This window comes from Ahaetulla prasina, chromosome 8, assembly GCF_028640845.1.
Source record: "Ahaetulla prasina isolate Xishuangbanna chromosome 8, ASM2864084v1, whole genome shotgun sequence".
NCBI lineage: Eukaryota > Metazoa > Chordata > Lepidosauria > Squamata > Colubridae > Ahaetulla > Ahaetulla prasina.
In genome coordinates this window covers 35,256,861-35,277,220 of record NC_080546.1, presented here as the reverse complement: position 1 = coordinate 35,277,220, position 20,360 = coordinate 35,256,861, and the positions used below count along the sequence as shown (strand labels likewise).

The window sequence follows — 20,360 nt, the reverse complement described above, 5'->3', positions numbered from 1 at the left end:
GCCGGCAAAGGTTGCCTGCACCAACCTTTTCTAGCACGAACGGCCTGCTCCATGCCCAGAAGAATCAGTGCCTCCCCACCTGCCTAGCCAGAGCACAGGGCAGTATTTTTTTACTCTCAGCTGAGATACATTTTGTTTTCCTTTTAAACTGAGATTGTTTTATTTTGGAAATGTTATTCATCTGTCATTTTCAATACATGTGTGGACTGCAAAGGGAACCAGGTGGCAACAGACCAGCGGCCTCTCGGTCTGACGGCCTTGGCTGAATCTCTGGCCCTCAGCTGCCTTGGCGGCTTCGCGACACCCCTGCCAGTCAGCCGGGCTTTCTGCGGGCCACAGCCGGGCAGGGCCTGCAGATGCTTTTCTCTTACCTGGTGGGTCTGGGACACTTGAGCAACCCGGCTGCCTTGTGCCAAGAACCGCGTCACCACACCACACTTGCCCAGCTGACTACAAGTCTTTTGGCAGCCTCCGCCGCCTTGCCTGGGCTCCTACCAGTTGGGAGCTGCCTGCCAAGCAGCAGTCAGCAAGTGGGGGGAGGCTGGGCTGCCTGTGCAGGTGATCCCGTGGCCGCTGTCAAAGCAGTGCCAAGAAACTCTCTTGGCATGCTCTGCTGGCTGCACAGGTCCCCTGGGTTCTGGCCATCACCACCTCTCCCTGTGGCAGCTGGAGAGCCCAACTCAGCTCGCCAAGGGGCACAGTGGTGGGGGCGCCGCGCCACCTGCGGTTGGGCCCATCCCCTGACCTCCAGCATGCCCACCGCGGCCCACTGGCCGAGCCAACGCCGAAGAGCAACTGTGGCTGGCAGTGCTTTGGTGGATGAAAGCCCCAAAGACCAAAGCGGCAGGCATGGCAGGGGTGCTGCTCTGCCTGAGCCAAAGCTGGGGAAGGAACAGAAGGGCAGCTGGCTGCCCCGCCTGCTGCTCCTTCTCTGGCATTGGCTCGGCCACAGGTGGGCATGCCAGAGGTCGGGCAAACCGCAGGCAGCATGGCGCCCCCACCTGACCCCCACAACACTTGCTGCTTTGGTCTTTGGGTCCTCTCTTTAGTGTTGGCTCGATCAGCTGCACAGCGCCAGGCATGCTGAAGATTGGATAACGGGCCGAGGTGGTGCAGCACCCCCGCCTGCTGCGCCACCTGCCAAGCCGAGTTCTGCGGCCACCGCAGGGGGAGGCAACGATGGCCAAAGCCTAGAGGACCTGCGCATTTGGTGGAGCATGCCAAGAGGGTTTCTTGGCCCCACTTTGACAGACGCCACAAGGTCACCTGCACAGGCAGCCTAGACCCCCCCCTCACTGGCTGGTCTGCCAAAGCCCCACCAGCCCCACCTGCTTGCCCGGCAGCTGCCAGCATGGAAGAGCTTAGGCAGGGGGGCACTGGCCATGCATGCAGAGGCCAAGGTGGTGGGGCCGAGAGCCGCTTCTTTGTCTCACCAGGGAATGGGCCGGTACCCAGTTGCCCTCTGGCCCGGTGATGCATGCCGAGCTCACCAAAGGTCTTGCAGTCAGCCGGATGAGCGTGGCAGGACGACTCAGTTCTCAGCACAAGGCAGCCAGGTTGCTCAAGTCCCCAGACCCACCAGAAGAGAGAAAAGCAGCGGCGGGCACTGCCTGGCTATGGTCCACAGAAAGCCCGGCTGGCAAGTGGCTGAGGAAGCCTGCGGATGGTGGAATCGCAGGGGAGTCGCAAAGCCAACAAGGCTCCAGAAGGGAGGAACCCAGGCAGGGCGGAAAAGGAGTTTTTCCTTTTAAGCTGAGATTGCTGCTTTTCCCTCGCCTGGCGGGTTGGGGCACTGGAGCAACCCGGCTGCCTCATGCCGAGAACAGTGTTGCCTCGCCACATGGGGAGAGGAGAGGGGAGGGGGAGAGCCGCTGCCATCGTGTACTTCTTTTTCTCCCTCTGGCGTTGAACCCGGCCAACTTGCTTGCCCCCAACCATGCTTGCTTACCCTGTTTCTTTTCATTTAGCTGCTGTTTGAACTCACTGAAGTCAAACATGGCTAAGGGAAGGAGCAATGGGTGGGGCAGCTAGCCGCCTAGCCAGCAAATGCTGCCTTACTGCCCCATGCACCCAACCAGCTGGTTGCTGTTGCCCTTCCCCCTGCAGCTACCACTGCTGTTGCTCTTCTGAGGTGGCAGGACTGCAAAGGAGGAACACTGGAGACAGAGCGTTGGGTGGGAAGTGGTTGCGCTTCCTTTGCAGAAGTGGTGGGGGAGGCTGCGCAGAGGTTGGCCAGCTCTTCTGGGGTGCCGAGCTGGTCAGGTGCTCCAGACCGCCTAGGGCCATGCAAGAAGCCCACTTGGGTGGGGAGGGAGGGAAGCCCCTGCCTGCCTGTCCTGGCTGACAGCTCTGGGTTCCCCGCTCCGTGTCTTTTGGCATGCGGGCCCATTGCTCTTGCCATTGTTGGTCTTCACGCGCACATCGCACCAGAAAGCAAAAGAACAAGTGGCTGATGCACATGCGCACACTGGAAACAGGTAGATCAGCTTCCTGGAACACACATGTGCAATGGGTGACTGCTCTTCCGGTTTCCGGTGTGCCCAGTGTGCGTGAAAACCAGCTGGCTGATGAGCTGAAACCCAGAAGAGCAATGGGCGATGGCTCTGCGTACCACTTTCGGCACGCGTGCCATAGGTTCGCCAACCCGGGTATAGGACTTTAATGCAAGAATTGGCAGAGATGAGTAGGAACAAAAAGAAGCTTGGAAACTGTCTAAATATTAGGTGAAGAAAATTACTAATACCATTTCCATATGAATTGAGGGATGCAATCCACCATCATATATTATTTTAGATGTTCTTTATAAACAGAATGATCAAATTTTGAATTGGTCCTTCCCTGCCTAGAAACAACTCAGAAATTATACCTTTCTGTTCCTGAATGGACTAAGATAATCAGCAATGAGTGGGTTCCAATCTTAAACTCTAGCAATTTTCTAAATTTGGAGAACATTTAAGGGGTCTGTAATGACTGCAAACCCCTGACATTCAAATGGTTCAACCCAAACCACAGTAATCCACTATGAGTGCACAAAGAAATATAATAGAGCTTGAATTAATCAGTAATAGGAGAATTAAGTGGCCAGTTAAAGTTGCAGACGAAGTCCATTCTGTTCTACATTTGAGTAGAGTAAAAAACTCTGTAACAAATTTCTATATATGCAATTCTTTTTGTCTGACATCTTAAATCTTTCCTTTCAAATAGAAGGATGCTTTAAACCAAGCAGCAAATTGAGTCATTCTCAGGTCAGGTCCCTGGCTCAACGCAGAGTGCAAAACTGCCCATTTTAACATGTGCACAAAAGGCCAAAAATAATTACTCATCCAAAATTATATTAGAGTTATTAAAAAATAAAAGCGCTATAAAGCCCTATTGAAAAAGAATCATCATTCCAGAAACTATTGAGCCATAATTCAGTGGAATGGGACAACTTGCTGCAGCCAGCTTGCCGTGAGACAAATCACTGCGGCCAACTTGCCATGGGACAATTCAACAAATACAAAAGTTAAATTAATTTCAACAGAACCTATAACCCATAATAATAAAATAAAGAAAGTCAATCTAGAAATACAAAAGTTACAATAATTTCAACCTAAAGGAAGTCACCAATAATAAAAGTATCTGAAGGTAACGATTAATAGTGTTGAATTGTCCCACAGCGAGTTGTCCTGTGGTGAGTTGTCCCACGGCAAGTTGCCATGGTGAGTTGTCCTAGACCCTAATTCAGAGTCTGCTATAAATTTTAATAATACAGATAGTCCTCAACTTACAACAGTTCGCTTAGTAACTGTTCAAAGCTACAACGGCACTGAAAAAAGTGACATATGATCATTTTTCACAATTATGAAAAGTGTGAAAACACCATCACAGCATTCCCCATGGTCATGTGATTTACATTCGTGTGCTTGGCAAGTGGTTCATATTTATGACGGTTGCAGTGTCCCGGGGTCAAGGGATCACTTTTTGTAACCTTCTGACAAGCAAAGTCAATGGGGAAGCCAGATTCACTTCACCACCGTGTTACTAATTTAAAAATGGCAATGATTCACTTAATAGGACCGGGTTACTTACGGGACCGCCTACTGCTACCGATTGCCTCTCACCGACCCGTGCGCTCCCACAGAGAGGGACTCCTCAGGGTGCCGTCCGCCAAACAATGTCGGCTGGCGGCCCCCAGGAGTAGGGCCTTCTCTGTGGGGGCTCCCACCCTCTGGAATGAACTTTCCCCAGGACTTCGCCAACTTCTGGACCTTTGAACCTTTCGCCGCGAGCTGAAGACATATTTATTCATCCGCGCAGGACTGGCATAGGGTTTTTAGTTTTTATCTGGTTTTAATTTTAGTGGGTTTTATTCTTTTAAAGATTTTAACTTGGGCCAAATTGAATAAGTTTTTTAAATAGTATTTTATTCTGTATTTATTATGTTTGTTCTGTTTTTATTTGGCTGTAAACCGCCCTGAGTCCTTCGGGAGAAGGGCAGTATAAAAATTTGATTAAATAAATAAATAAATAAATAAATAAATAAATAAATAAATAAATAAATAAATAAATGTGGCAAGGAAAGTTGTAAAATGGGGCAAAACTTATAACAAATTTCTTACTTAGAAACATAAATTTTGGGCTCAGTTGTGGTTGGAAGGTGAGGGTTACCTGTACATAGAAAAACAGCACTCCAGAATCAAAGCAAAGCCTGAAACACTATATGTAAACTTCCAATTGGATGTCATCTAACTGAGTAACATATCCGATCAGAAAATAGCACATTCATTTTTTTTATGTACTTAATACTGACTATGACAAATGTAACAAGTTAGGGTTTTGCATCAGCAAGCTAACTACACAAACACAAATACAATCCATGTGTACAGAGAATACATAAATAAAAGAGGTTTTTTTGCACTCAAACCTATTTGTTTCAGTAGGACTTATGTCAATGCAGCCTGTTGAATCCACTGCTTTCCACCTTTTTTTGCACTCTGTAGTGCAAATAGCAAAGCTAAATAGCTTTATTTTTGGTATTTGGACAGTTAAATATTTTTATCTTTTAAAATAGTTTAGCTACATCAGGAATTATAAATGTTCAATATATCTACTATTATTTTTAATAATGCATTTGTCTTATATCATCTGAGGAAATAAAGCTTTTTTTTAAATTGGACATTGAAAAGGTTAGGCTGAGACTTGGCAAGTGGCCCAAGGTCATCCAGGGAGTTTCATAGCTCAGCAGACATTCAAACTTGGTCAAAATCCAACATGGGAGGAAGGAGATTAGGTATCATTATACTGACTTTCTCTAGGGCTCATGTTATTTTGGGTTTCTATGATTGTCATGGAAATATCTGTTACATTAAATTAAATGCCTGAAACAAACTTTCTGCTCTAACTCTTTGCCAGGAATAAATCACACATATACAACCCCCTACCTTGGCATAATCTTTGGAAGCTATAGGTTACTAACAAGGTAATTAAATCTATGTAAATAACAGGAAAAAGAGACTATACCATATAGTAATGCTAATTGTCAACAGATGTCAGTTGCAATATGATATGACACTAAATGAAACCAGTATTTTATTGTTACACGCACAATGTATTATTACATTTCTATTTTCAATAGACTTCCCTCTCTCACACACTATGGAAGTTATCTGAATTTATTTATTGACTGACTGAGCTAACTAAGAAAAAGGCTGAATAGAGGTTATTCATTGTATGACTGTCACATGCATATGAAAAGGAAGATACACTGTACAATTTTTTGAAAAGGAAAAGTCTGTGTGCCTGCCAAACAACTGCTATCCTTGATCTTAAACGTATTATGGCAAAATATATCTTTTTCACCTTAACCTTTTGTTTCAGTTTTGCCAAAGCTTTTTCTCAGCTATATCCTTTATAATAAAATCAGGTAGTCCTTGAATTACAAATGTAATAGAGCCTGCCCATTCTATTCGTAAGCTGAGGATTTGTGGGAGTGAATCTCATACCTTGAACGAGATCACTCCCTGCTTTCGCCCACACATTCGATAATCAAATGTGTGGCTTGTTAAGTGCACAAGTATCTTGGGGTGAGGAAGGCAATGGGGGGCCTAGTGATGGAACAGGCCATCTGCTTAAGACCACCGAAGGCATCCCCCAACCCACAAATATCTTGCCGTGCTGGGTGACTTACCTTATGAAGATCTGTCTCCTCTCCAGCCTGTTTCTTTGCCTGCTTCCTCCTTTCTCATCAGCAGAAGGCTCAACAAGGCCTTTGGCGACAAAAAAAGGAGGTTCAGAGGCCCACATGCGGCCTTCCAGGCCTCTTTTCTCATTGGAGATCTGCTTGATGAGGCCTCCAGTGACAAAAAAGGAGGCCCACATGTAGCCTTCTGGGCCTCCTTTTTTGTTGGCAAAGCGCTTGAGGATTGCATCCCTTTAAGGTTTGGTAGTCCTTTTGAAAAAGCCTTTGCCGGTAGGAACAGAGCTTCAGAGGGAGGCGTCCGCTCCTCCCAAGCTCCACTGTTGCCGACAAAGGCTTTTTGCAAAGGCTACAAGAACACCATCTCCCTGCATGCTTCAGCAATGAAATGGCAAACAGAGGGAAGGCCTGAAGGACCAAAGCCTTCCCTCCGTTTGCAAACATCCAGGTCTCAATTCACAGAGAATAGAGGCCTAAAGTATGAGATCACACAAGATCAGTAGCACAAGATCTTCCACTACTGATCTCGCAGTATGTTAGGCCTCTGTTATCTGTGAATGCACCAAAAGGCTGAAACAACGAAGCAGGCAAAGAAATTGTGATAGAGAAGAGATCTTCACAAGGTGAGTCTCCACAGTGAAGTCCCTCCACAGTGAAGACCTCGCGGAGGTGGGGCATAAGCTGGGCTAATGTTGCAGACCCTCTGCGGTTGTTCATAAGAGCGAACAACTGCCGTAGTGCTACAATGTTTATAATTTCAGGACTTGTTTGTAAACGCTAAGGCGTGCTTATCACGTAACTTCGAAAGTTCACTAAGGGAATGTTCGTAAACCAGGGATTGCCTGTAATATTTAATTATTTTAATTTCTTACCATTTTTTCTTCTAGTAAATTATAGTAATCTGAACTGATTCTAGAATCAACACCATTAAGTCCAATAAAAACCAGAAAATTGTAGGAAATTTCTAGATCTATGAATTGTAACTATTGGAAAAAAATAAAGCAGACATGAGGAAAAGATTATATAGTCATTTATTACTTCTATATAAATTCAAGTATCTCCTTCACTTTTAAAACACTTTGCCTGATAAAGAAATCTAGAGACCTTGAAAGTTTGCTCATTATTTTGTGTATTTTCACTGATCCTAATTATGGCATTTTGCATTTCTTCTGTCCTGAATTTCTCAGCATTTATCATTATTAGTGAGGACATCAGAAAGCCCAAGATTGTTTCCTCTTTAAGGAGCTCAAAGTTCACTTTTTTTTTTTTTTTTTTTTTTTGCATTTATATCCCGCCCTTCTCCGAAGACTCAGGGCGGCTTACACTATGTCAAGCAATAGTCTTCATCCATTTGTATACTATATACAAAGTCAACTTATTGCCCCCCAACAATCTGGGTCCTCATTTTACCTACCTTATAAAGGATGGAAGGCTGAGTCAACCTTGGGCCTGGTGGGACTTGAACCTGCAATATTGCAAGCAGTTGCTGTTAATAATAGGCTGCATTAGCCTGTTGCGCCACCAGAGGCCCTTCACCTGCAAAAGGATTGTTCACTTCACACAGAATTTCTATTTGATTAGTTTAGTAGTACATCCTCTTCTGAACAATCTTTGTCAAGTGAAGCAGAAAAGCTTTTTCACCTTCTTTAAGTAGACATCGGGGAATAATGTATTTTGTAATCTTCAAAGATTATAAACAATAAATGACCAATTGAACATTCCCTTGCAGTTAGAACAGCAGTTGGTCAAAACTCTATTTTATTTTCCTTTTAACTTGTTTGAAATCTAGTTGCTTTCTTATGGCTTATTACTTCTTTGTGCTCCCAGGAAGCACAAATTTTTAGAAAATCAAATGGACTTGTCTAAATACTAGGCAAGATTCATTTGACAGGATATGAACGAAAAGATAGATTTAAGCCTTTGTGTAAAAATAAATGGCCACATGAAAGAACTTGTGCTTCTCTGAAAAAATCATGGAACTTTTACAACTGATAGCCATTGCTAGAGTTAAGGCACAGACAGTGCAATATTTAACTGCATTAACATTTTTCAAGAAATGGCTGCTTAATCCTATATTTATTTAGTCAGAAGCAAATCTATCTGTTGAACTGGATTTATTCCCAAATAAATGAACGTAAGATTGAACACAGGATTTAAGGCACCATGTTCTTTTTGAAAATTAGGATAGTTACCCATATATCTGATTCATATGAATAAGAGCACAAACTTCTTAACAGAGTCAAGATGGGAACTTTCTCAATTTTGATAACTTCCAGAAGTGGAGCACCAGCTTGCTTTATTTACATATTGAGATCAAGCTGCAGATTCACTACTATTAATACTTACTCAAAACAGAATTGTTTGTTTATGGAATCTATATGATCTGTTTCAGCGAATTGTATCTAAGCTTATACAGCATTAAATAGTCAACTTTGAATGAATTCAACTGATTCCAATCAGCAGTTCATGTTTAAACATTGTATATAAACATTGCTTAAATCAACACAACAGGTATTTTATAAATAAATTTCAAATACCTTTGAGATATAGAAGTTGACAATATTAGTTTTAAATTTTTCACCCAGGATGGAAAAATTGAACGCAAAGAAACTTACTGTAAGAGATATGAAATGAACCAGCCTTAACTCAGAGGGGTGGGTGTGGCCAGCACCTGACGCATCTGGCCTGCGGGCCACAAGGTTGACAACCCTGCACTAAACAATGTCAAAATTCTCTATACAGTGGTACCCTGGTACTCAACTACTTTGGAACTGTTCAAATTTGGTACTCAATGCATTTTGATGCCAAAAAAAATTGTCCTGGTACCCATCGTTTTTTTGGTACTCAATGCATAATCTAGAATCCAGCCAAAGTAGCTGCAATATTAATGACTCTGTAGATTTTTCTATCCCTCTTTTAACTGTGCCTTTTAACTCTTGGAATATTAGTTTCTTTTTCATGAAAAAGTTTTGTCTGGTTCATTAATTAATCTCTAGATTATTAGTTGATGCTTCTTTCCATTCCATGTTCATAATTAGATTAGGGGAAATTCAAGTGCAACTAGAACTATTTTCAACAAATACACTTTTTATTATCTGATTTATATAATGTTGACTGAATTAGTTTATAACATTGTAAATTGCTGCCAGTTTCTGAGTGGCAGATTCCTTGGCACTTCATGGTTAAACATTTCATAAAGGGACTATGCCTTATGGAAAAATGTCTGTCTGGGATTATAGAAATGCACCGATACAGCCAGTATTCTGTTGATGAAAACTTCGAGCATCAGAATGGGGACAATTTTTTCCCCTGCACTAATCTGTCTATGTTCTGATGTTAAGAAATTGATGAAATGGATAGTGATGCTTCTGCTTCTGCTGCAAAACTCCTTTGCACTAAACCAGGGGTGTCAAAATTGCATCATCATGTTGTCACGTGATGTATCGTGACTTTTCCCCCCTTCGCTAAAACAGGGGTGGGTGTGGTCAGCACATGACGCATCTGACCTGCGGGCAACAAGTTTGACACCCCTGCACTAAACAATGTCAAAATTCTCTATACTGTGGTACCCTGGTACTCAACTACTTTGGAACTGTTCAAATTTGGTACTCAATGCATTTTGATGCCAAAAAATTTTTGTCCTGGTACCCATCATTTTTTTGGTACTTAATGCATAAGCTAGAATCTGTCAGTGTCAGCTGCCTTGTGACTCACTATTTCCTTATGGAAAAAAAATATTCATCATTTCTGGTACTCGTTACACCTCCTGGAACCAATTAACAATGAGTACCAAGGTACTACTGTACTTCTCCTAAGATTTATTTATTATTTATTTATTATTCATATTTGTATACCGCCCTATCTCCCGAAGGACTCAGGGCGGTTCACAGGCAAATAAAACATTTATATACACATTAAAATAACCATTAAAAAACTTATTCTAATGCCAAATTTTAAAATATAAATATAAATATTAAAACCAATTTAAAACCCCTATAAATTTAAAATCTAGGCCAGTCCTGCACAGATGAATAAATGTGTCTTGAGCTCGCAACGGAAGGTTCGGAGGTCCGGAAGTTGACGGAGTCCTGGGGGAAGTTCGTTCCAGAGGGTGGGAGCCCCCACAGAGGCCCTTCCCCTGGGCGCCGCCAGACGGCACTGCCTAGCTGACGGCACCCTGAGGAGTCCCTCTCTGTGAGAGCGCACGGGTCGGTGAGAGGTATTAGGTAGCAGTAGGCGGTCCCGTAGATAACCCGGCCCTATGCCATGGAGCGCTTTGAAGGTGGTTACCAAAACCTTGAAGCGCACCCGGAAGGCCACAGGTAGCCAGTGCAGTCTGCACAGGATTGGTGTCATACGGGAGCCACGAGGGGCTCCCTCTATAACCCGCGCAGCTGCATTCTGAACTAACTGCAGCCTCCGGATGCCCTTCAAAGGGAGCCCCATGTAGAGAGCATTGCAGTAATCCAGGCGAGACGTCACGAGGGCGTGAGTGACCGTGCATAGGGCATCCCGGTCTAGAAAGGGGCGCAACTGGCGCACCAGGCGGACCTGGTAAAAAGCTCTCCTGGAGACGGCCGTCAAATGGTCTTCAAAAGACAGCCGTTCATCCAGGAGAACGCCCAAGTTGCGCACCCCTTCCATCGGGGCCAATGACTCGCCCCCAACAGTCAGCCGAGGACTCAGCTGACTGTACCGGGATGCCGGCATCCACAGCCACTCAGTCTTGGAGGGATTGAGCTTGAGCCTATTTCTCCCCATCCAGACCCGTACGGCCTCCAAGCACCGGGACAACACTTCGATAGCTTCGTTGGGGTGGCCCGGTGTGGAAAAGTACAGCTGGGTGTCATCAGCGTACAGCTGGTACCTCACACCGAAGCCACTGATGATCTCACCCAGCGGTTGTTATGTTAAGATTGTTATGTCTAGATCTTATGAGTCTTTCTGAAATAACAAGGTGGGTAAATTCTAAGATAAAAATCCAAAACTTCCACGTCTCACATCCATATATAAAATTAACTGTACAATCGTATTATCCATCATTTGCAATATTTATGATAAAAATACTAACTAGCTGCATTGTATTTATTATACTGACTAAGACTTACAGTGTGCTTTGAAAATGTGAAAACGCTGTCCATCTCTGGCCTTCCACATTTTGTTGGATTACAAAAATATAGCATTCAGAAGCCTTAACAATTTTAAAAATTATAGATAGATAGATAGATAGATAGATAGATAGATAGATAGATAGATAGATAGATAGATAGATCTTTCCATATTGACAGAAAATATTTTTTTAAAGTTTTACTGGAATGTTCTCCCATATCAGAAAGGGCCAACATCAAACCCATGCTTTATGTGAAACACAGCTGAGGCAATGAACAGTATTATTGCATGCTCAGTAATTAATGCATGTATTCATTGCACACAGGGGAAAAACATCATGCAAATGCTGTAATTTATATACTTGCATCAGAGACATACACATGACATCATTGTGTGCATATTGTTATTTTATATTATTGTTTCTTACAGATCGTGTCTTATTAACCCTCAATCATGGGTAAATTAATTAAATTAAATTAAAGACATTTATTACAGGTTAGATCACTTGTGCCCTTCTTCTTACAAACTTTCAAAGATCATGAGTATGCTTTGAAGGAAAGGACAAAATATGTAATCATAAAGTATCAAAAGAAAATTTACTGTACTGTCAATTTTTATAAACTTAAATGAAAAACTGGCATTTTTTTTAATTTAAAAAAAAATATGTAAAACAACATAAACAAATAAAACCCAGATATTAAGAAATCCTGAGTTTAATCAAAATTATAAATTAAAATGTAAATTAAAATTATAAATTAATATCTTCATTTTTCTATTAGTTATATGAACTTCAAAATTAATAAATAACCAAATAAATTAGAGATTGGAAGATTTTTAATTTTTTTAATTTATTAAATTTGTTTGCCGCCCTCTTGCTGCAGAGCAGAGTAATATAAAGCTTTGAAGATTTTCTAATATGTTCTATTTGTGCAGCGCAATGGCTCAGCGATTAAGATGTGCAACTTATCAGTGACAGCCCAAGTTCGAGACCCGAGCATTGTGCAATGAGGTGAGCACTTGTCTTTGCCTGGCTTCTGCCCACCTAGCAGTTTAAAAACATGTAAATGTGAGTAGGTAAATAGGTATCACTGCAGTGGGATGGAAACAGCACTCCGCTACATCATATTGGCCACATGACTAATATAGTATCTTGAAATCTTTCCTCGCTACAGGTAGTTTTCGATTTACGATCACAATTGAACCACAATTTTCTTGCCACAATTGTTAAGTGAATCACTGCAGTTGTTAAGTTAATAACACGATTGTTAAGTGAATGTGGCTTCCCCATTGACTTTGCTTGTCAGAAGATTGCAAAAGATGATCACATAATCCTGGCCCACAGCAACCTTCATATATATATTGACTTATGACTGTTTTTCACACTTATGACTGTTGCAGCATCCCCATGCTCACATGGATCAGAATTTGGGTGCTTGACATATATAATAAGCACCCAAATTCTGATCCATGTTAGCATGGGGATACTGCAACAGTCATAAGTGTGAAAAACAGTCATAAGTCAGTAATGTTGTAACTTCGAAATGTCTCTAAGTGAACTATTGTGAGTAGAGAACTACCTGTACTAAGTTCATTTTATTTGGACACAAGTCAACTAACTTTACAAACTTTGAATCATGGTTTTTGGTAGTTTCACAGTTGTGTAACTGTCTGCAAAATACTATTTAAAAGTACTATGAAAAAATTGCATAAGAAATGTTTGCTCTTCCTACCTTGCATTTCCAGTATTTTTTATATCCTTTTTCATATTTATTGATATTTAACCTTAACTTTGACTGCATTTGCATTTGCATGCAGCTCCAGCATTAGATTTTTATTTTGTATATAATAATCATAATATCGTTCAAGAAATAATAACAAATAGGGATGAATGTGCCATTTGTCCTTTTTGTCTGACCATGAACTCCAAGCATAATAGTATAATCACATAAATAATTCAATATTTTAAAAAAAATCACACAATCAAAAATGCTTGAAAATGTAACATTAACCTAACCTTTCTTGTGGGACTATTAGAATCTGGGATGCTACTGACCAATAACCCTAGAAATAGCAAATCCAACTATTGAAGTTCGTCATAGTAATTCAATTGGAAAAAGATGAAAAGAAATGAGAAAGGAAACACTTCCTGGAAAACAGAAAACATCTGGACTTACAGCTGCTGAGATTTTAAAAGCATTTAAATAATCAAATGAAATCCAGAAGCTTGGCACAGACTAATTATAAAAAAAATCCTAAAGAAAACTAAACTCCCAACAATTTGTAGTGCAAGTTTAATACTATATAATATAAGCAGAACATTTCTCCTTCCAAGGTACTCACAAAGGAAGTACCCCAAATAGTTACTACAGTATGTTTTACAGCAACATTTTAATACAATACAATATACAATATTATACTAGTCTAATTTTTGGTACTTTCTTCGTAGGTAGGGTAGGTGGATGGAGAGATGGAATAGATGGATCTTCATATCAGTCTTGACTCTTAGCTACTAACATGGTCAAGTCTGTGCAATTTGTTTCTGCAACAGTTTTAGAAATTGTCAGCTACTGCCTTCTTCATAGGATTCATAGGGCGTGACAGGCCCAGAGTCACCTAGTTGGCTGTATGCAGAGCTCTGCATGGCTTTGCACTAGAGCAGGAGTGTCAAACTGGCGGCCCCTGGGCCAGATGCATCATGTGCAGGCCATGTCCACCCCAGCTCCGCGAATGGGAAAACATCATGAAATGTCATATGATGGCAATGTGACACTGTGAGTTTGACATTCATATACTAGAGGAACACTTGATGATTTAGCTCACAGACTCCCTGAAAAGAAGCTACATCCTGAAAACAAACATCATTACATACATTGCCTCTAGTTCTTATAACAAAAGAGGACGGCGAACAAGCTGATATCTTAGCCAATTGCTTAGCAAGGTTAAATTCTTGCAGGAGTGGTTGAACAAAGATGTAAAGACCAAGTGTATAAGCAGCATGTGCATTTTTCATGCTTATTGTCTTTCTTGGTTTCCATAGGACATGGAAACATGCTGTGATGCTGCTGCTTCCATCTCTTTTTGCACAGTGGGTTCAATCATGGCTAGGCATTCTACAAAATCCTCTATGCCTGGCTGGTTCATTTCTTTTAAAAGATTTGATGTCTGCTTATTCTGATTACTGCCTCTCCCACCCAGCTGATTACTGCCTCTCCCACATAGCCAAGATGATGGCAATGTTTTTGGCACAAAGATCTGTGGATCACAGCTGACTCATGCTCTGGCCAATTCTGTATAAAGGGTATTGGTGGTGAAGGATTAGGGACTGCTTGCTGAGCCAGGTATATATAGCAACCAATTCTCTTCAATCTATGTCTTCAATATTATAGTCTGAGAAGCAACTTTGTCCCCTATCTCCCTTTATAACCAGTGCATTTTAGAAAGAAAAAGAATATGTATGTCATATGACTATAGAACTTATTATTATCCCTAGAATTAAATTTCTGTTCAACAATCATTCGGGACCCTCAACCAGTTCTTTTTAAGTTGTGGGTGATCAAAATAAATTTTATTACTTAGAAGCCAAACATTATTACTTTTTAACTAAATGCACAAGAATTAGTAAAACTTCCTTGCCAAAACAAGCATTTAATATTCATGACTTCAAAATGTGTGCTTTCTTTTTTATACTATATGTTCTATATTTATATTCTGAACATTACCCACAAACACATGTGCTTTCTCAGTGAAAAACAAATTCTATGCCACTAGGTATGGTGCAGAAAATGTTATCAAAATCTCAATTTCCTATAATTACATGCTGAATATTTTATATAGGGTGCAACCTAATATTTCTGTAAAGCCTAGGAGGCATATAGCACTATCTGTACATGAGTAGTTTATCTATCCAAGTGAGCTGTTTGCAAATATCACAGGATAATTACACAGAATACACAGTGTACTTAAAGAGCAGACAAAAAAACAGAAAGCTAAGGGCAGCATTGGGGAGCTTTATTCAAATGCATGTGGACTTTGAGCTATTATTAAGCAGTATTTATCTAATTTTACTACTATTATTTCCAGCTTCTAGACTGAAATGAATTAACTAATAACTTAAAGCCAGAATACCTAATTATATAACAAACATACAAGGATGGAGTAGTTCCCAAAGATTATAATTTCAATTATAACTTTCAGTATCAAAGTTCAGAGTTTTTTATGACCTTTCCACTATTTCAAAACTATTTTTTAAAAGAAATACACTTGCATCCACATCCTGTTTCTTCTGAAGCAGTGTTTTGGATTCCAGTGAGGGATCAATCTCTTTCAGCATAATATATTCAATTCTAGATTTCCTTCCTAAAAAGACCTCCAACTGAGCATATGTAATCCTTACTATGTGGTTTTTGACTCACCATTACCAATTTCTGAGAAAGGACGTTGGTCTTACCTGACATGTCTCTTCTCAGTGAGCTGTGGGAGAATAAGGGTTTTCCTGCGTATTTCCTTAAACTATTATCTTGTGTGTATATAGTGGTCTTTTGGATACATAGATACATAAACATATTCACACAAAGAAGTCATTAATATAGTCTGTGCAGTACTATATGAACCTACATTCTAGAATGTAAGCTTTTCTATAACAGGTTGTGAACATTTTGAAGTCTGAATAAAGTCTTCAATAAAGAATAAAATCTGTCATGCTGATAAAATATAATTATCTTACTATACAACTAAGCATCCAGAATGACAGTCCCTGAAAAAAATACCAAGTGAGTTTCCCCCTCCCTCTATTTCTTTTTAACTGTACTGATAAAAGTTATAAAATGAGGCCAAACCACCAAAGTAAAATATAGAACAACAGGGCATTTGAGTATATGGTACAACCCCTTCCCAATCACCCATTTTTCCAGATACATGATACAGGTCATGACACAAATTATGTATGATCATATATTTTTTTATTTAAAACCTTTTATAAAAAATCAAGAGTAGACAGTCTGTGGCATCCAGGAATTGTTAGGAGTACACTGGTGTCTATAGGAACAACCTTACTTAATTCTGTTGTACTTGAAAACATTTTGTACACAACCTTTCATACAAATTAAGAGATTTTCAGCCAATGAAATAATGGCTCTGAAATTTTAAATTATGTGAGCATCGCTGGATCGGTCAGGCTTAAGTGCCAATGAAACTGCTGGGTTAAGAGGGTTTAAAGGGAAGGGAGATTTCTGGATAAACATAAACTGCCACATTGATTAATGTTGAAGTAACTAATTACCTGATAATTTCATGAGAAGTTCAGATGCTGCTTTGACTGACATATCCTGCTGCAGTACATTTGCTGGCACCTCTTGTGGTTTGGGATTCTCCTTAGGAATACTTGGGACAGATACTTCAGGTTCATGACTAAAACCATAACTGGTTTTAGACAATATGGAGCTTGCACTGTCCTCATCCTTCGGTTCTTCTTTCACTTTAAATGTAGGTGTCAAGGGTTCTTTTTGATTTGCAGCTATTAGAAAAAGGGAGAAACAGTAAAAGGAAATGCATGAATACAAAGTAAGTTCACACGAGAAAACTAAACATAGGCAACCACTGGGGAAATCGTATGCCATGAAATCAAGTCGAGAGGTCCCAAAATTTGATATATTTCTCCAATATTTTTCTTTTCTTTTTTCTTTTAAAAATATCTTCATTAAATTTCAAAAAAATTAAAACACATATTTTTCCTAGTATTCCTTTCTTTGTCTAACTTGCGTAAACTAATCACACGGCTTTGGTTCCTGTGGCAAACTACGTGAAAAAGTAATTTGATAGGCTTGAGAACAACAAAGAAAACAAGACAATGTTTGGTTTCAAATAACCTTCTCAGATGTAAAATCCTAGACTTTCGAGCTTTGAACTGACTTTTTATAAAATGCAATGGAAAGTGATCAATATTCACTACATAGTGAATTTGTTGTTTAAGCTGCCTTATAATATTATATAATTATATATAGATTCTGTTTCCCTAAAAATAAGACTTCCCCTGATAATCTGACTCTGCGCATGCGTGGGGAATGGAGGCTCGCGGCTGAGTCGGGAGACAGCGAGGGACGTTTTACCTGAGAATGGAGGCTTCCTGAGACTCGTCGAGCCGCCTATACCCCCTGACCCGCTGGATTGTCACCCCAGCAGCCGTAGGAGGGGTCTTTGGACCCTCTCGGGTTAGCGGCTGCTGAGAACGGGCGGGGGGGCGGGGGGGCGATGCGGCGAGCGAGCGGCCCTTCCGTTTGGCGTGCGGCCTGCTGCGAGCGGCCTGCTGCAGGCGGCCTGTGGTCGGACGGCTGTTTTTCGGCCTGTTTTTCGGCCCGTGAAAACAGCGGGCGGCTGTTTTCCGGCCTGCGGCCTGCTGGCAACCTGCTGCTTCCTGATTCGGACGTCTTGGACATACTGGCGTCCTTGGCACCGGACGGTTCCATCTTCCCAGCAGCCCGGGAGTATGTTTGGGCTGCTGAGGTTTGTGTCCGCGCGGAGGTGGTGGACACGAAGACCGGGCCTGTTGGGAGTCTGCAGATGGTGGCGGCCATGGCGCGGGCGGTTGGGGGCGATGGGTGGAAGGACACGGCCCCCGCCCGCGTTTGTCTATCGCCGCCTGGTCTGCTGAGTTTACATCTACGCCCACCCTCATCATCGGTGTCGGAAGTTTGGACGAGACCGCGGCATGGAAATAAGGCCGCGGGGGGGGATGAGCTTTGAGAACGGCGTCCCTCTCGATCCCATATACTATGCTCCTTGCTGGGTCATTGTTGCTCCGATGGGTTTTGAACTCCCCCCGCCCTGTTTGAAGAGGTGGGGGAGGGGATTCCACCCGGTTTTGTAAGAGCTGTCGGGGGTTTCCCTTTCCGGGAATTGACAGTGCCAGCGATGGTGGGGACGATGGCGCCTCTCACCTTCTTACCATATGGGTTTGTTGGCCTATTTTTGACTTTGACTTTCCATCGGACAAAGGGGCCTCCCATTGGTTGGACCATCTATTCTTGCCTTGTCCATTCTGGGGAAATGACTTTCTCTCGCTGTCTCTACTTTTCAACATGCGATACTCCGCACATGAACTCCTCTGCCTGCGAGGTGCCCCCGCCTCGCAGGAATGGCCCTCTGCACTACCAAGGGCCGGCCTCAATGACGGGTTTTGGGACCCACAGAGGTGGCATGCGTTGAGGAAGAGCCTTTGGGGATTTTTAAATAGGGAATTTTTAAAGGGGGGGAGGGCAAGGGCGGGTGATGGGGGAAACCCGTCGGGGAGGGTATGTCCAGTCCTAGCGCGTGCTCACGACACTATTTTAGCTGGTCCGAAGACAGGGGGGGAGGGGTTTGAACAGAGCAGAGAGTATTATTCCATCTGTACGGTAAGGGGGAGGGGCAGATATGGCGGAGGCAGGGGGCCGTATCGTTCTTTGGGAGCACGTGGTCGATGTTTAAAGGCGATCATGTGCTCCGGCCCCCCAGTCCCTACTCGTTCCCCGGATGGTCAAGATCCTCAGAGCTCGGGCCTACGGCTGATGCTCTGTAATGCCCGGTCCGTGGTTAATAAGGCTCCCCTGATTTGCGATCTGATTCAGAGGGAGTCCGCGGACTTTATGGGCATTACAGAGACCTGGTTGGGCACAGAAGGGGGTGTACCCCTGGTAGAACTGTGCCCGCCGGGTTTCTGTGCATTCCATCAGCCGAGGGCCCAGGGTAGGGGTGGCGGGGTGGCGGTTGTGATTAGAGAAAGCCTGGAGCCAAGGGAGTCCACTGTTCCTCAGATAGCTGGCTGTGAATCCCTCCTTGTGAAGTGGGGCCATCGTAATCAGATGGGGTTGTTGATCACGTACCTGGCTCCTTGCTGCGTGACTACAGCCCTACCTGAGCTACTGGAGGTGCTTGCTGGCGTGGCGGTTGAGATCCCCAGACTTTTGGTCTTGGGAGATTTCAACTTGCCATCGGCCGGCTTGTCATCAACAGTGGTTCAGGAGTTCCAGGCCTCCATGACGGCCTTGGACCTGATTCAAGTAACTGATGGCCCTACACACATCGGGGGCGGCGCGCTAGACTTGATTTTTATCTCTGGACAGTGGTTTAATGATCTGGAATTAGGAGATTTAGTGACGAAACCGGTGTCATGGTCAGATCATTTTCTCCTTCACCTAGACTTTTGGACTGCCACTCACCACCGCAGGGAGACGGAGTCAATGCGTTGGTTCCGTCCCAGGCGCCTGATGGACCCGGAGAGGTTCCTGATGGAGCTTGGGCCGTTTCCTGAGGATCTTACCCACGGCACGACTGAAGAACTGGTTGCGGCTTGGGATCGGGCGCGGCTGGGGCTTTGGACCGTGTCGTGCCTTTGCGACCTCTGACCCGGCGTAGATCTCAATTGGCTCCCTGGTTCTCCGGGAGCTGAGAGAGATGAAACGCCGGAGAAGACGCCTAGAGAGTGTTTGGAGGTCCAGCAGGTCCGAGGCTGATCGGACACTAGTGAGGTCCTTTACCAGGACCTACCTAGTGGCAATGAGGGAGGCGAAACGCTCCTACGTTTCCACCCTCATTGCGTTGGCAGATAACCGCCCGGCCGCCCTGTTTGGTGACCCGTTCCTCCTTCAACAAGAGGCGGGATGACCCCTGCAGGGTCGAGCCGAGGAGTTTAACGGTTATCTATACGATAAAATCGTTCAGCTTCGTGATGGCTTGGACCATGATTGCGATGATTCAGCCGAGGTGACAGAGACTCGTCTTGTTGAGGTTATGTGGGATGAGTTTGATTCTGTGGCTCCCGAGGACGTGGACAGGTTGCTGGGGAGGTTGCATGCGACGTGTTTACTGGACCCGTGTCCTTCCTGGTTAGTACTGGCTGCTCAGGAAGTGACACGAGGCTGGTTCCAGGGGATTATAAATGCTTCTTTGGCTGAAGGGGTTTTCCCCACCGCCTTGAAGGAGGCGGTGGTGAGACCTCTCCTGAAGAAGCCTTCCCTGGACCCAGCTATTTTGGGAAATTATCGTCCAGTCTCCAACCTTCGCTTTTTAGCAAAGGTTGTAGAGAGTGTGGTTGCATGGC

At 43.1% G+C, this 20,360-nt stretch overlaps 1 protein-coding gene across 4 annotated transcripts in view; it reads right to left on the bottom strand.

Moving 5' to 3' along the window:
- ZNF827 (zinc finger protein 827) overlaps positions 1-20,360 on the bottom strand; it is a 147,602-nt gene that overhangs the window by 53,989 nt on the left and 73,253 nt on the right. For all 4 annotated transcript variants that reach the window (XM_058192656.1, XM_058192653.1, XM_058192655.1 and 1 more), the window contains exon 5: positions 16,566-16,799. In XM_058192656.1, coding sequence (XP_058048639.1) covers positions 16,566-16,799 — 234 coding nt within the window. The remainder of the gene's footprint in view (positions 1-16,565; positions 16,800-20,360) is intronic.